Genomic DNA, 14091 nt, shown 5'->3' with positions numbered 1-14091 from the left:
GAAGGAGGAGTAGGAGGAGGAGGAAGAAGGAGAAGGAAGAAAGAAGAAGAAGAAGAAGAAGAAGAAGAAGAAGAAGAAGAAGAAGAAGAAGAAGAAGAAGAAGAAGAAGAAGAAGAAAGAGGGGCAGGGGAGTTAGTTGTGAATGGGGACAGAGTCTGGGTTTGGAAAGATGAGAAACTTTGGAGATGGCTGTGAACATAGCCAATGTCACTGAACTGCACACTTAAAATGGGTAAGCTAGCCCAGTCTATTACGTGTGTGTGTGTGTGTGTGTGTGTGTACCTTTTAAAAGAAGTGGTCTGGGAAGTGTCATCCAAGGATAACATGCATGCTTAGCATGTGCAAGACCTTGGGTTCTGTTCCCAAGCACAGGAAGGAAGGGAGGGAGGGAAGATGGAGGGACAGAAAGAGGGAAAAGAGCCAGACAAGGGTAGGGAGGGAAAGTTAGAAGGTAGAGGATAGGGAGGTAGGGGGATAGGAAGGGAGGGCAGAGAAAGGGGGAGAGATGGGAAGTGAAGGAAAGAGGGAGAGGAAGAACAGAGACAGGTAGAGACAGGGAGGGAAATGGGGAAAGGGAAATGAAGGAGAGAAGGAAGAAAAGGAAGGACAGATGGACCAAGCTTTAGCCCATCTTCCTTCTTACAGAGCTGAAGGAAGACTGTAGGTCAAAGGGTGCCACAGACATTGAGAACCCACGCGGTAGGGAACAGGAGAGAAAGAGTCTGGGCAAGCAGAACTTGCCTTTCCTGTCCCCTCCCTACCACCAGACTCACCTTGATCTTGGACCCAGCAGTACTGGGGCGGCCCTTCTTGTCTGTGTCTAGCTTCTCAGGAAAGAGCATCCGTAGGAAGGCTCTAGGAGGAGAGAGGAGTGGATGGGAATGAAGACAGACCCTGGGACATTGTCCTGCCTCCCTCAGAGTTGTAATGGCTGCCTCAGTGCCAAGATGCAAATAGGGTTCCCTGGTGGAGGAGGTCCTTCTGTATTTCTGTTGCTTTCATTGGTTAAATAAAGAAGCTGCCTTGGCTTTTTGATAGGCCAGCCCTTAGATGGGCATGGTAGACAGAACAGAATTCTGGGAGGAAGAAGGCAGTGTGGCAGACGCCATGGCTCTCCTCTCCAAGAAGGACACTGGTTAGACTCATGCCGGTAAGCCACAGTCAAGTGGCAATACACATTAATGGAGATGGGTTAAACGAATATGTGAGAATTAGCCAATAAGAGGTTAGACCTAATGGGCCAGGCAGTGTTTAAATGAATACAATTTGTGTGTGGTTATTTCGGGGGTTAAGCTAGCCGGGTGGCGGTAAGCAGCCTGCCGCTCCCCATTGCAACAGTTCCCCCGAATGTGGGCAGAGGCTGTGAGGCTGGCAGTGTTTCTTGGGTCTTTGGATTTATCTGCATTTTTAAATCTTACTCTATGATAATAACAAGTCCTTCAGTATGTTATATACAACAGAAACATGTGCATTATGTGGGGTACACACCTGCCATCCCAGCACTTAGGAGGTTCAAGGCCAGCATGGGCTATATGAGACTTTTTTTTTCTTGTGATATGGTCTTTCTGCATAGCCCTGGCTGTGCTCTGTCCTGGAACTCACTATATAGACCAGGCTGGCCTCAAACTCACAGAGATCTACTTGCCCTTGCCTCCCAAGCGCCGGGATTAGAAGCATGCACCATCAGGTATGGCATGGGAGAGAACCCTGTTGTAAAACAACAAACAAGGGGCTGCAGTATGGATTAGTTGGTAGGCGGTTGCTTTGCATGAATACAGCTCTGGATTCTGTCTTCAGCACCACGTAGGCCAAGCACAGCCACGCATGGCAATAGTCTCAGTTCTAAGGAGGCGGAGGCTGACCTCTAAAAGTGAGCTGACGATCACAAGTTACCCTCCAAGTGCTGGCATGGTTTTCTGTGGTACCCGTGATGGAATCAAGGACTTCCTGTATTTTAGGCAAGAAATCTACCAATTGAGCTACACCCCAAGTCCCTCTCCTTTCGAGGCAGGGTCTCATGGAGCCCAGGATGGCCCTGAACTCACCTCCCACCTCCACCTCCTGAGTGCACAGCTGTGTCTAGTTTTACAGTCCTGGGGAGGGAACCCAGGACGTGCCAGCATACCGACCGAGCTGAGTCCCACCCTGGAATGTGTTTTCACTTTGCTCAATGAGCAGCTAACTAGCCACTGACTGTTAAGACCGCGAACGGCTAACTAGTCACCAGACTGTTAGGACTGCGAGAGGCTGACTAGTCATCAGACTGTTAGGACTGCGAGCGGCTAACTAACTAGTCACCGGACTGGTAGGACTGCGAGTGGCTAACTAGTCACCGGACTGGTAGGACTGCGAGCGGCTAAGTATTCACCAGACTGTTAGGACTGCGAGCGGCTAACTAACTAGTCACCAGACTGTTAGGACTGCGAGCGGCTAACTAACTAGTCACCAGACTGTTAGGACTGCGAGCGGCTAACTAACTAGCCCCTGGACTGTTAGGACTGCGAGCGGCTAACTAACTAGCCACCGGACTGTTAGGACTGCGAGGAGTTCTACAGATGAGACATGAAGGGAACTGAACTCAGGGCTTCCCCTGGGGAGGGACCTTCTGTCAGTAGATCAAGGTTTGGAAGTTTCTTTTCTTTGCTTTTTTTCTGTCCTAGAACTGGAGTTCAAGCTCCCACACTCTGGGGGCGGGGGGATCACTCATCCTGAGTTACACCCTCAGAGCTTTAGATTGGAACTGTATCTTGACCACACAACCAGGGACACAAAGCCCACAGCACGACCAAGTTCTGGAGAAGACACAGCAGTTCCCAGGCTGTCATCCTTCTGAGGGTCTGCCCAGAGGCCGCACAAGGACTACTCACTGGTCACTGGACTGCATCAGTTCTATAAGGTCGGAGAACAGGACATCTCGGTTCCTCTCACAGAAGCCACTGACGTCATAGGAGACCTGGAGGGAGACAGCGCTGAGGGTTGGTGAGGAGCAAGGAGAGTCATGTGCGAATGTCGGGGCAGGTGGCCTGCTCAGGGCTGGAGCTGCACGCAGTTAGGAAAACGTCTGAGATTCCAATGGTAGGGTGTGACCTACTGTTTGGGGCCTGGCTCCCCAGAAGTCTGATGCTCAACTGAAGCAGAAGGATGAAGGCTGGAGCTGGAGGTAAGGGGAGACACCGGGTTGAGCGTCAAGGCTGAAGTTTTGATCAGTGGCAGGGGAAGGTGGGAAGTTATAGGCCAAACTTGGGGGAAGGGGATTGAAACTAGAACAGGTCCCTAGGCGCTGCCAGGGGATTAGGCTGTTTATCTGTCCAACATGTGTGGGGTCCTAGAGTGGATGTTGGCTGCCTTCCTCAATGATTCTCCACCTTTTTTTTGGTTTTGTTTTTGTTTTGAGACAGGGTTTCTCACTGAACCTAGAACTTGCTGATTGACTAACCTGGCTGGCCAACAAGTCCCAGGGGTCTCCTGTCTCCAGGCTGCCAGTGCTGGGGCAAGCCACTGTGTCTGGTTTTGATGTGGGTGCTGGGCATCTAGACGCGGGGCCTCATGCTTGCCCTTCATTGGTCCATTTCCTTAGCTCCAAGAATATTTTTATTGTTTATTTATTTTTTGATACAGGATCTCACTGTGTAGCCCAGCTGCAGATCAGAATGGCCTTGAATTCACAGAGATCTGACTGCCTCTGCCTCTGGGATGCTGGAGTTAAAGGCGTGAGCCACCATGATGGGCTATACATATATATGTTTGGTTTTGGCTTCTTTTTTGTTTCTTTTTTCTCTTTTCTATCTTTTCTTTTTCTTCCTTCCTTCCTTCCTTTTTTCTTTTTCTTCCTTCTGTCTCTTTCTTTGAGACAGGGTCTCAGGAGGTCCTATATAGCTAAGGATGGCCCTGAACCCCTTCTCTTTCGGCTTCCACTTCCCAAGTGCTGGGACTAGAGATGTGTGTGGCCATCTTGAGACCACAGTGGACTTTTGGGGAAAGGAGCTTCAGTCCTGGAGGTGGGCCGGGGTGGCTGTTTTGAGTGAGATCTTTTAGTGGCCTGGCGTTTGCAGCTTTAGCTGAGGAACACAGATAATGCTACCTCTGCTGAGGTTGTGGGAACAGCCAGGAAACTCTTGGAGTCAGAAACTAGGGCGTGCCTGTAGCCTCATGTAGGGCTGAGGCAAACAGGCTCCAGCCCATTTTGTTTGTAAAGGGTTTTGGGAACTAGGGGTTGTGTTTCCGTCAGAGGATTATATTGAGCGCTGGGTATGTGTGTCAGCATAGAAGAACCGTGGTGATCTGTTGCCCCAGCTGGGTTCCACCTGTCTTGTTAGGAGCTGCCTTGTTAACTGGGTAAACTGATCAGAGGCCAGTGTGTGTCTGCAGCCCTGGCTGAGTGGACACAAGGTAGGTGTCCAGGTAATTTAGGAGAAAGTTCCTGGTTCTGGTCAGCAGGGGGTGCTCTGGACCGGGAGCTTGGTCACGGGACGGGGGTGGGATTTGTGAGGGGGCGCCCACCCAGGGAGTTCCACGCACTTTGCCTGCGTAGTGATGGATGACGAAACCCGCGCTCCAGCTGTTGAAGTGCTCGTGGGTCCCCACTGCAGCTTGCAGCTTTTGTAGCAGTGTCTGGTCCGCGCCACCGCCAGTTGCATGCATCGTGGCGCACACGTCGTCTAGCACGCTCATGATGCCTGGTGGGTTCTGAGGGGAGCAGAGGTTCGGCTCAGCGTGGCTGGGGTCCTCCCGGGAGAGCTGGGGGGCTGGTAGGGGACTCCTAAATACAAGCTCAAATTGTGATCTTTCCTCTTTCTTCTTCCCTTCCCTATGCCTCCCCCTCTTGTCCCCCCCCCCCCATCTTTCCTCTCTTCTCCTCCCCCTTCTGGAGTTCAGGGAATCCATGCCTTTTCTACTAACTGGTATAACTTGGGGGGGATCTCCGTTAGTCTGAAAATGTTACGTATGGGAATGTTTGTAGAATGAATGAAAGAAAGGTGGACAAAAGAATCAATGGATCGGGAGACTGGAAGATTCTCCCTCCTAAAGTCACCCAGTCCTCACCAGCTTGTTCTCGATGAGGTCACACACGACTTTGTTGTTGAAGTACTCGATGGGGGTCCAGCGGATGCCCTCTTGCACATACTCCTCCTGGGGTGCAGTAAGGCAATGTGCCACCTGCGCGGCTACCCCCACTCCCATCTCGTCACTCATCCTCGGGAGGATATCCCTGCCTCTGGTCCACCCTGGCCTACAGCCAGCGGGAGCTATAAATACCCCGAGCCCTCATTCCTTTCCTAGGCCAACTCCGTGGTGTTTTGTGACACCTTCTCTGGGACTCAGCAGAATCAGGGACCGATTGCAAACACAACCTGCTCAGGAAGACCTCTTTGGGCTTTGGACTCTATTTTTTATTTTTTGAGACGGGTCTCATGTAGCTCAGACTGCCCCTAACTCAATATGTAATCATCTGACTCCTCTTGCCTCCACCTCTGAGTGCTGGGGTGACCACTGTACACCTTCGCATCTGTTGTATTTTGTTCCGGGTTTGGAACCCAGGGCTTTGTGTGTGGGAGGCCAGCCATTCTACCCACTGAGCTACACCCTAAGGACCTTTTAAAGTTTACTTTAAATCACCTTTTCGTTGCCCTTTTTTTTTTGCCTCAGGCTGTGCATTTAAGAGAGGCGAAATCAAAGCAGATTTGTTTTCCTTTTCAGATGCTGGGGTTGGAACCCAGCAAGCCAAGCTGGTCTCCTGCTGATCTATGTTACATACATGTTCAAGAGTCCTTGACAGAGATTCCGTGTTGTCCCTAGCTCCTCTATGCATGTGTCAACAGTACCTGGCACAGAGCACTTGCTCAAACAACTGTCTTTTTTCTTTCTTTTTCTTCTACTTTCCTTCCTTCCTTCCTTCCTTCCTTCCTTCCTTCCTTCCTTCCTTCCTTCTTTCTTTCTTTCTTTCTTTTTTTCTTTCCTTTCTTGTTATTTTGAGACAGGGTCTCCCTGTGTAGCCCTGGCTGTCTTAGAACCCTCTCTTTAGATCACAGAGATCCACCTGCCTCTGCCTTGTGAGTGAGTGTTGGGATTAAACTGCTACACCTAGCTCTATTTTCCAAGATGGGGTCTCACTAGACATCTCTGCACCAGCTTCCTGAGTGCTGGGATGACAGGCCTGTGCCACCACACCCAGTCTATCCAGCTGGGGGTGGCTTCATGCATGCTCTCCACCAACTGAGCCACATCCTCAGCCCCCCTTTTCTCTTTATAAACTGATTATGTCTGGTATTTTGTTATAGTAGCAGTAAACAGAGAGAGGTGAAGTCCTGTCTCCTGTCACTTGACTGCCCAGCCCACCTGTTCCGCCTTCAGGGTGAGCTCAATAAAAATCTGCTGTAATTTCTCATTGACGAAGTTGATGCAGAACTGCTCAAAGCCATTTTTCTGCAGAGGAAAGAAAAGGACCTTTCTGTTAGTGGATTATACTGACACTGGCTGAGCTCAGGGCTGAAGATGGGAGGAGGGAGGTCCCAGGCCAAACCTGGAAGATCTCAAAGCCGTAGATGTCAAGGACACCGATGCTGTACTCTTCCTGAGGCTTCTGCATGGCACGGTTGATGGCCTACGGGCAGATGGAAACAGGGCCGGCGGGCATCACCCTCTTGTTATGTTTTGGAAACTGCTTTTTTCTAATGTGTGTGTGTGTGTGTGTGTGTGTGTGTATTGTGTGCGTGGAGACCAGGGGAGGGTCTGTGTTATTCCTTTGAGACAGGGTCTTTCACTAATCCTGGAGTGAGGCCTGCAGTCAGCAATCCCAGCAATCCTCCTGTACTACTCCCTTATAGTACTGGGCAGCGGTTGTTATATCAGTGCTGGAATCTGAACTCAGTTTGACATAAATAGTGTGTGCGTGTGCGTGTGCGTGTGTGTGTGCATGCTAGAGCATGTGTGTAGAGGTCAGAGGACAACTTCAGGTGTCCATTATCCACTTCTATCACATGGGTCGTGGGGCTAGAACTCATTGTTAGGCTTGGCAGCAAATGCCTTACCTAGCCACCTTGTCAGTCCCGTAGGTGTGTTTCTAGCTAAACTTGTGACTCTGTCCCCTCTTGACAGATTTTCTCTAATATTTAACTCCCACCTACAAACCCAAGTGCAGAAGTATCACAACTCTTGACTTCAGAGTCAAATATTCCCACTGTACCTCAATTTTCTCATCTCTACAATGGATCGATAGCTGCACTTGGTGGCTAGAGCCGGTAATCCTAGCACTCAGGAAGCTGAGGCAGGAGGACTTGTGAGTGCCAGGCCAACCTGAGCTGGAGCATGGGTTCCAGGACAGGCTGGGGTACAAGGCAGGAGCTTGCCTTAAAGTCAAATATCTGAAGGACTGGGAAGGTGGCTGTCTTCTAGAGGATACAAGTTCCATACCCAGCACCCACAGCCACCTGACATGACAGTTCCAGAGAATCTGACGTACCATGTGGGCATCCGGTCCAGCCCGGATTACTGGAGACCCTGTCTCAGACAGACAGACAGACAGACAGACAGACAGACACACACACACACACACACACACACACACGTAATAGCAGTAGGGTACTTTGCATAGTACACTTTAATCCCTGGATTTCATCTCCACTACCACAAAATTAATTAATTAAAAGGCGTTGTACTTTGATGATGCATGATGGTTAGAGCAAGAAGGGTTTTGCATTTCGGTTCTGAGAAACATGCAATATTTGGAGCGTGAGGTCAAATTTTGTTTGTTTGTTTATTGTTTGAGATAAGGCTACTCTATGTTGCGCTGGTAGTCCTGAAACTCACTATGTAGACCAGGCTGCCCTCCCCTAGGTCTGTCTGCTTCTGCCTCCTGTGTGGTGGTGTTAAAGCTGTGTTCCATCATTCACTTACACTTCATGTGTACTTTATACACTAATTTTAGTGCACATTTTTTGTTTTAAAGATTTATTTATTTAAGAAAAGATTTATTTGTTTTTATGTTATATGTATGGGTGTTTTGTCTACATGAATGAATGTCTGTGCACAACGTACATGCAGTTCAAGAAGAGGCCAGAAGAGGGCGAATGATCCCCTGGAACTGGAATTACAGGTGACTGTGAGCCAACGTGTGGATGCCGCTTATTGAACCTGGTTTCTACAAGAGCAGTCCTCCCTGCCTCCCTGCCTCCCTGCCTCCCTGCCTCCCTGCCTCCCTGCCTCCCTCCCTCCCTCCCTCTCTCAGTTTTTTGAGACAGGGTTTCACTGTGTAGCTCTGGCTGCCCTAGAACTAGTTCTCTAGACCACAGAGAGCCACCCACCTCTTCCTCCTGGGTGCTGAGATGAAGGGCGTGCACCGCCATCGCCTGGCTCTCTCTTAACTGCTGAGCCCCTACAGCTGGGTTTTAGCTGAGAGCCACACATGGGATCTGAGACAGAATTTTCTACTTCTAGTTTTATGTTGGTGTTCAAAAGTTTGGAATTTCGAAGTATTTTTGCATTTTGGGATTTTCAAACTAGAGATGTTCAACCTATACTTCATAGGAATGCCCCTCCTTTCTCATGTGTGTGTGTGTTCATGCATGCACGCGTGTGTACATTTGTCATGTTGGAGAGAGAACCAAGGACCTCATGAATTTTATCACTGAACACTTTGCAACCTTATGGAATTTAAAAAATGTACATTAAAAAGTTGCTTTACATACTTAATATACTGGGGAGGAGGCTTGGCATATAATTTTGTGTGTGAGTTTGTGTTTGTGCAAAAGCATGTGTGTATGTGTTCAGGTGTGCATATATACATACATACATATATACATACACACATACACATATATGCATACATATACATAATACATATATACATAGATATACAATACATACACATATATACATATATACACATACATATACACACACGCAATACATACATACATACATACATACACATTTGTGTGCATGTGGAGCTAGAGAACAGCAAACCTTGGGTGCTGTTTCTCAGGTATCTTGGTTTTTGGTTTTAGCTTTTCATTTGATACAGGCTCTCTTTGAAGTCTGGAACTCTCTAAGTAGGCGAGGCTGGACAACAGGGATCCGCCTCTTTCTGCCTCCCAGCTCTAAGACTATAAATGCACCATGTCTGGCTTAACAGTCTTTGAAATCGCATTTTATTTATTAGAGGGAGAGAAAGAGAGAGATGCGCACACTTGCGTGCCATAGCAGCCTTGGTGAGACACTCACTCCTTTATCCACTGAGTCCCGATGGCCGGATGATGTGAGCCTGATCTCAGGAACCCATTGGGGGAAGGAGAACACCAGGCCCCTCAAGTCAACCTCTAACACCGACACACGTGTTGTAGCATGAACACACACACACACATGCACACAATGTAAAGAAATAAATGTAATACATTTGAATGTGGATCTGGAGACAGAACTCATGAAGCAAGCACTTCATCAACAGAGGTCTCTCCACAGCTCCTACTTAAAAAGAAATGTCCGGCATAGTGGTGCATGCCTTTAACCCCAGCATTCAGCGCTAATATCTGTGAGTTTGAGGCCAGCCTGGTCTCCGTAGAGAGTTCCAGGCTCTGTGCTACATAATGAGATCCTGTCTCAAAATAATACATACATACAATAAGGTCATTCTATGCAGCCCAAACTGGCCTTAGACTCTTCCCGCCTCAGGCTCGGTTACGGGTGTGCGTCACCATGTCTGGCCCCACTAAATGTTACATGTTTGTTAGTACTGTGATTATCGCCTGCTCTGACATACAACGTTCCCTCCACTCACCTCACCAGCTCCATACCTATCCCTTTGTCTCCTTGACAACCACATTAGCTCTCAAGTACACCCAGCCTTCTCTATCACCACCACTGCGATGGGGCTGCCCTTCACCTCCTTATGAATTGGTGAGATGGGCAAGTCAAGCCTGCCTTTCCACTTGTCTGTCCAAATGCCGTGGGCTTGTGAGGCACCAGGCATCCAGCACTTTCTAGCGCTGATCCCACTCACCTCCACCAGGAAGTCGAAGAGGCGGGCATAGAGCCCCTTGGCCAGTGCATCACGAGTGTAGGCCGCCTGCTCCACATTGAGGGTCACATCAATGGACTCACTGCGTCCACCCCATTTGCTGTCCATCTTTCGACTGGTCAGCTTCTCTTGCAGCCTCCCACTGTCTATGCCCAGCAGGTAGGCTGGAAAGGCCAAGACTGCCAGACCAAAGCAAAAGGAAGCAGCTGGTCAGGCTCTCAGGACATAGGAGCTTCCCTAGCGACACCAACATGGCTCTCTTGGGATCAGAGTGGGAAGAAGCAGTCCTAATGCACGAGCCTCACACCCAGCTCTCGACAGCACCCACACTCACGGTCTGCGCTCTCCACACGGGCATAGTTCCCTTCTTCACAGAAGCTGATGTTCCCCAGGTGCAGGATCCCTGCCACAAGCTGCAGGACGAGCTGCTGCACACTGGCTGGAATCCCAATGACTTGCATGGCGTTCTGTGGGCACAACAGGGACAGCTTATGCCACCAGGTTTGGTTTTCACTCTGACCACAGAATTAGATTTCTGGGTTCACAGCATCCTGACTGCAGAATTAGACTCTTGGGCTCACGGCATGGACTTAGGGAGACCAGACATTTGGATGCCTGATTTTGCTTTGTGTGTGTGCTCTGCATGTGTGTTCATGTATGTGTGAAGGCCAGAGGTCAACCTTGGGGGTCCTTCCTCAGGTACCATATGCCTTGTTTTTCTTGACAAATAGGCAAGACTGCATTTCCCCAACCACCTGGTTTGCCTTGTGTGTGTGTGTGTGTGTGGTGTACACATGTGTATGTGTTTGTGCGCGTGTGTACACATGTGTATGTTTGTGCGTGTGTGTACACATGTGTGTGTGGTGTACACATGTGATTGTGTTTGTGCGTGTGTGTACACATGTGTATGTGTTTGTGCGTGTGTGTATCTTTGCGCATGCGTCCATGTGATGGCTGTACATATATGTATAAATGCAGGTACATCTGAAGGCTGGAGGTTTACATTGAGTGTATTCCTCTATTGTTCTCCAAGTTTAAAAAGAGTGTGTGTGGGCTGGAGAGGTGGCTCAGTGGTTAAGAGCATTGCCTGCTCTTCCAAAGGTCCTGAGTTCAATTCCCAGTAACCACATGGTGGCTCACAACCATCTGTAATGAGGTCTGGTGCCCTCTTCTGGCCTTCAGGCATACACGCAGACAAAATATTGTATACATAATAAATAAATATTTAAAAAAAAAGAGTGTGTGTGTGTGTATGTGTGTGTGAGAATTCATGTGTGTGTGTGTGTGTGTGTGAGAATTCATGTGTGTGCCACAGCATGTCTGGAGATCAGAAGGCAATCTGCGGCTGTCTGTTCTCATTTTTCCACTCAGTTTGAGACAGACTCTCATTGCTGCTGCATTGTTAGGCCAGCTGGCTCATGGGCGCTGGACATTCTCCCATCTCACCTTCATTCTCCACAGCATCACTTCAAATCCAAACTCAGCTCATCGGACTTGCTTCCAAGTGCTCTTACCTCTGAACCTTCTTCCCAGCTCTTCACCTTATCTTTGAGAGTTTCTTACTAGTCCTGAAGCTCACTGATTTGACCAGACGAGATGGCCAGGGAACCCTGTGGATCTGCCTGTCTCTGCAGCCCCAGTGTTGGGATATAAGCATGTGCTGCCATAACCACCTTTTTAATGTGGGTGCTGGGGTTTGAACTCAGGTCCTTACGCTTGTACAGCAAGCACCTTACCCACTGAGCCACCTCCTTAGCTCCATAATCTCCCTTTTTTATCCAGCTGCTGTATAACCTTGGATAAGTGTCTCACACAGAAGGTTCTCTGGGCCAGCCAGAGCGGTGGTTGGTGCTCACCAGGGTCTCGCTGAAGTCGCTCCGGTCATCAGTGCCTTCCACCTTGTAGGTGTCTGATTGGTTTAGGTAGTAATAGTAGTCTGGTGTCATGAGCCCTAGGTTCTGCTGCTGCTCCTGGGAGGCCCCTTCCAGAAGCTGGAGGATGTCGGAAGGTCATGCATCTCCAGATGGCCTGGTGCAGCCATTGTCGGTGCCCCACCCTCCCCCACACCGCCCTTCCCCGTTGCTTTCCTCCATTCCTGGGATCCAGACGGGTCTCCCTCTGCCTCCAGCCCCACAATCCTCTCCCTGCACCTGGTAGTAGATGTGAAAATTCCTCTCATTCTCATTCTGCATGACCACACGAGACTTCTCCAGCAGGAAGTTGGAGATCTTGCCTCCATCTGGTTCCCCGCCTCGGCTGAACTGGATCTCAAAGTACTTGCCCTGAATCCCAGAGAACCACATTAGCCCATCCCAGAGTCCCTGAAGTATGGACAGAGCAAGAATTACCATCTCACGAGCCTGACCTTTCTCTTCCTCTTGTGACCTGAACTTGCCTTTCTTTTGTCTCCACTCACTTATTTTTTAATTGCCCGTGTCCGTGTCTGTGTGTGTGTGTGTGAGATGCTGTGTGAACACATGGTGGACCCATCTGAGGACAATTTGTGGGAGTTGGTTCTTTACCGTGTAGGTCCTGAGGACTGAACTTGGTGGCAGAGTCTGCTGAGCCGTTTTTCTGACCACGCCTCACTTCTGACTAAGCTGCTCTTTCCCCAGTGTCTTTCCTCTAGGCTGCTCAGACTGTGGGGCCAGGCATCCTAACCCATCCATCTCCCGTGGTGCCCTAAACCCTGCTAACTGCACTCAGCTCTGTGCTCTCCTCCCCCACCACATTTCAGAGGTTTCCGTGCCTCTTTTGTGTGTGAATACACGGGTGTGTTGCATACGCGGGTGCGTGCATGATTGTGTAGGTGAAGGCCAGAGGTGAACATCGGTATCTTTCTTGACTGTTGCCATCTTATGAATCAAGGAAAGGGCTCTTAGTCCCAGAGCTTGCTGATTTGACTAGTTTTAGCTAACCGTTTTGCTTCAGATATCGCCTGCCTCCACTTCTCGCGTGCTGGGGATCTGAACTCCGGTCCTTACACTCCTAAATGCTGTTACTCCAGCCCTTCTACTTCATTTCTTTTTTTTTTTTTTTTTTTGCTTTTTCGAGACAGGGTTTCTTTCTTTTTTCTTTTTGAATTTCAGGTTTTTATTTGTGATAAATAAAGAGGATATATCAATCAAAAAATTTCTGACATATAACGTTCAGGAAGTCTGGACATGATGAAAAGACCAAACAGTAGAATAACAGGAGTAGAAGGAAAAGAATCTCAGCTCAGGGGTCCAAAAAGTATTTTCAAAAAACTCAGTCAAAAATTTTCCTAACATAAAAAAGAATGTAGGAGAACACAGCCCACAGAATCAATCAAGCAGGCACATAGGGACTCACAGACACTGAAACTACAATTACTGAGTCTTCATGAGTTTGCACCAGGTTCTCTGCATATAAGTTATTATTGTGTAGCTTGGTGATTTTGTGCCATTCCTAATAGTGGGAATGGGGGGACGAGTCTCTGACTCTTGTACTTGCTCTTGGAATGCTTTATCTTCTAAAAGGTAGCCTCAAACAGCCTTGATATGAACGTTTCTGTCTAGGCTTATTGTAACCTACTGTGCATTGTTTTTTTTTGATATTCCTGGGATATCTACTCTATTATGAAGTGAAATGGACACTATTTAGTCAACTTACATTTGGAAAATTAAAGTAAAATCTTGAGACAGGGTTTCTCTGTGGTTTTGGAGCCTGTCCTGGAACTAGCTCTTGTAGACCAGGCTGGTCTCGAACTCACAGAGATCCGCCTGCCTCTGCCTCCCGAGTGCTGGGATTAAAGGCGTGCATCACTACTGCCCAGAGCATATTTAGCATGTAAAAAGCTAATTCTGGGGATTAAGCTCAGATCTTTCTTGGGTGACCCCACATTCAGGGAGAGGCCTTGTCTCAAAAAATAAGACAGGGAGAGAACTGTGGCTATAGTTCAGAAATTAAGAACACTGATTCTCTTTCAGAGGATTAATTTTTAAAAAAATTTATGGATTTTTTTTAAAAGATTTATTTATTTATTATGTACACAGTGTTCAGCCTCCATGTATGCCCTCAGGCCAGAAGAGGGCACCAGATCTCATTACAGATGGTTG

General features: G+C 48.5%; 1 protein-coding gene across 1 annotated transcript in view; it reads right to left on the bottom strand.

Moving 5' to 3' along the window:
* The window catches only part of Myo1f (myosin IF), a 49715-nt gene that overhangs the window by 17847 nt on the left and 17777 nt on the right, over positions 1-14091 (bottom strand). Inside the window, exons 7-16 of the mRNA XM_057771677.1 lie at positions 12163-12294; positions 11869-12003; positions 10347-10479; positions 9995-10191; positions 6521-6601; positions 6337-6423; positions 5044-5130; positions 4519-4686; positions 2868-2953; positions 774-855 (exon numbers count right to left, since the gene is read on the bottom strand). Of these exons, the coding sequence (XP_057627660.1) occupies positions 774-855; positions 2868-2953; positions 4519-4686; positions 5044-5130; positions 6337-6423; positions 6521-6601; positions 9995-10191; positions 10347-10479; positions 11869-12003; positions 12163-12294 (1188 nt within the window). The remainder of the gene's footprint in view (positions 1-773; positions 856-2867; positions 2954-4518; positions 4687-5043; positions 5131-6336; positions 6424-6520; positions 6602-9994; positions 10192-10346; positions 10480-11868; positions 12004-12162; positions 12295-14091) is intronic.

Source organism: Chionomys nivalis, chromosome 6, assembly GCF_950005125.1.
Source record: "Chionomys nivalis chromosome 6, mChiNiv1.1, whole genome shotgun sequence".
NCBI lineage: Eukaryota > Metazoa > Chordata > Mammalia > Rodentia > Cricetidae > Chionomys > Chionomys nivalis.
The sequence above is the reverse complement of the archived record's forward strand: the minus strand, read 5'-3'. Positions and strand labels throughout refer to the sequence as shown.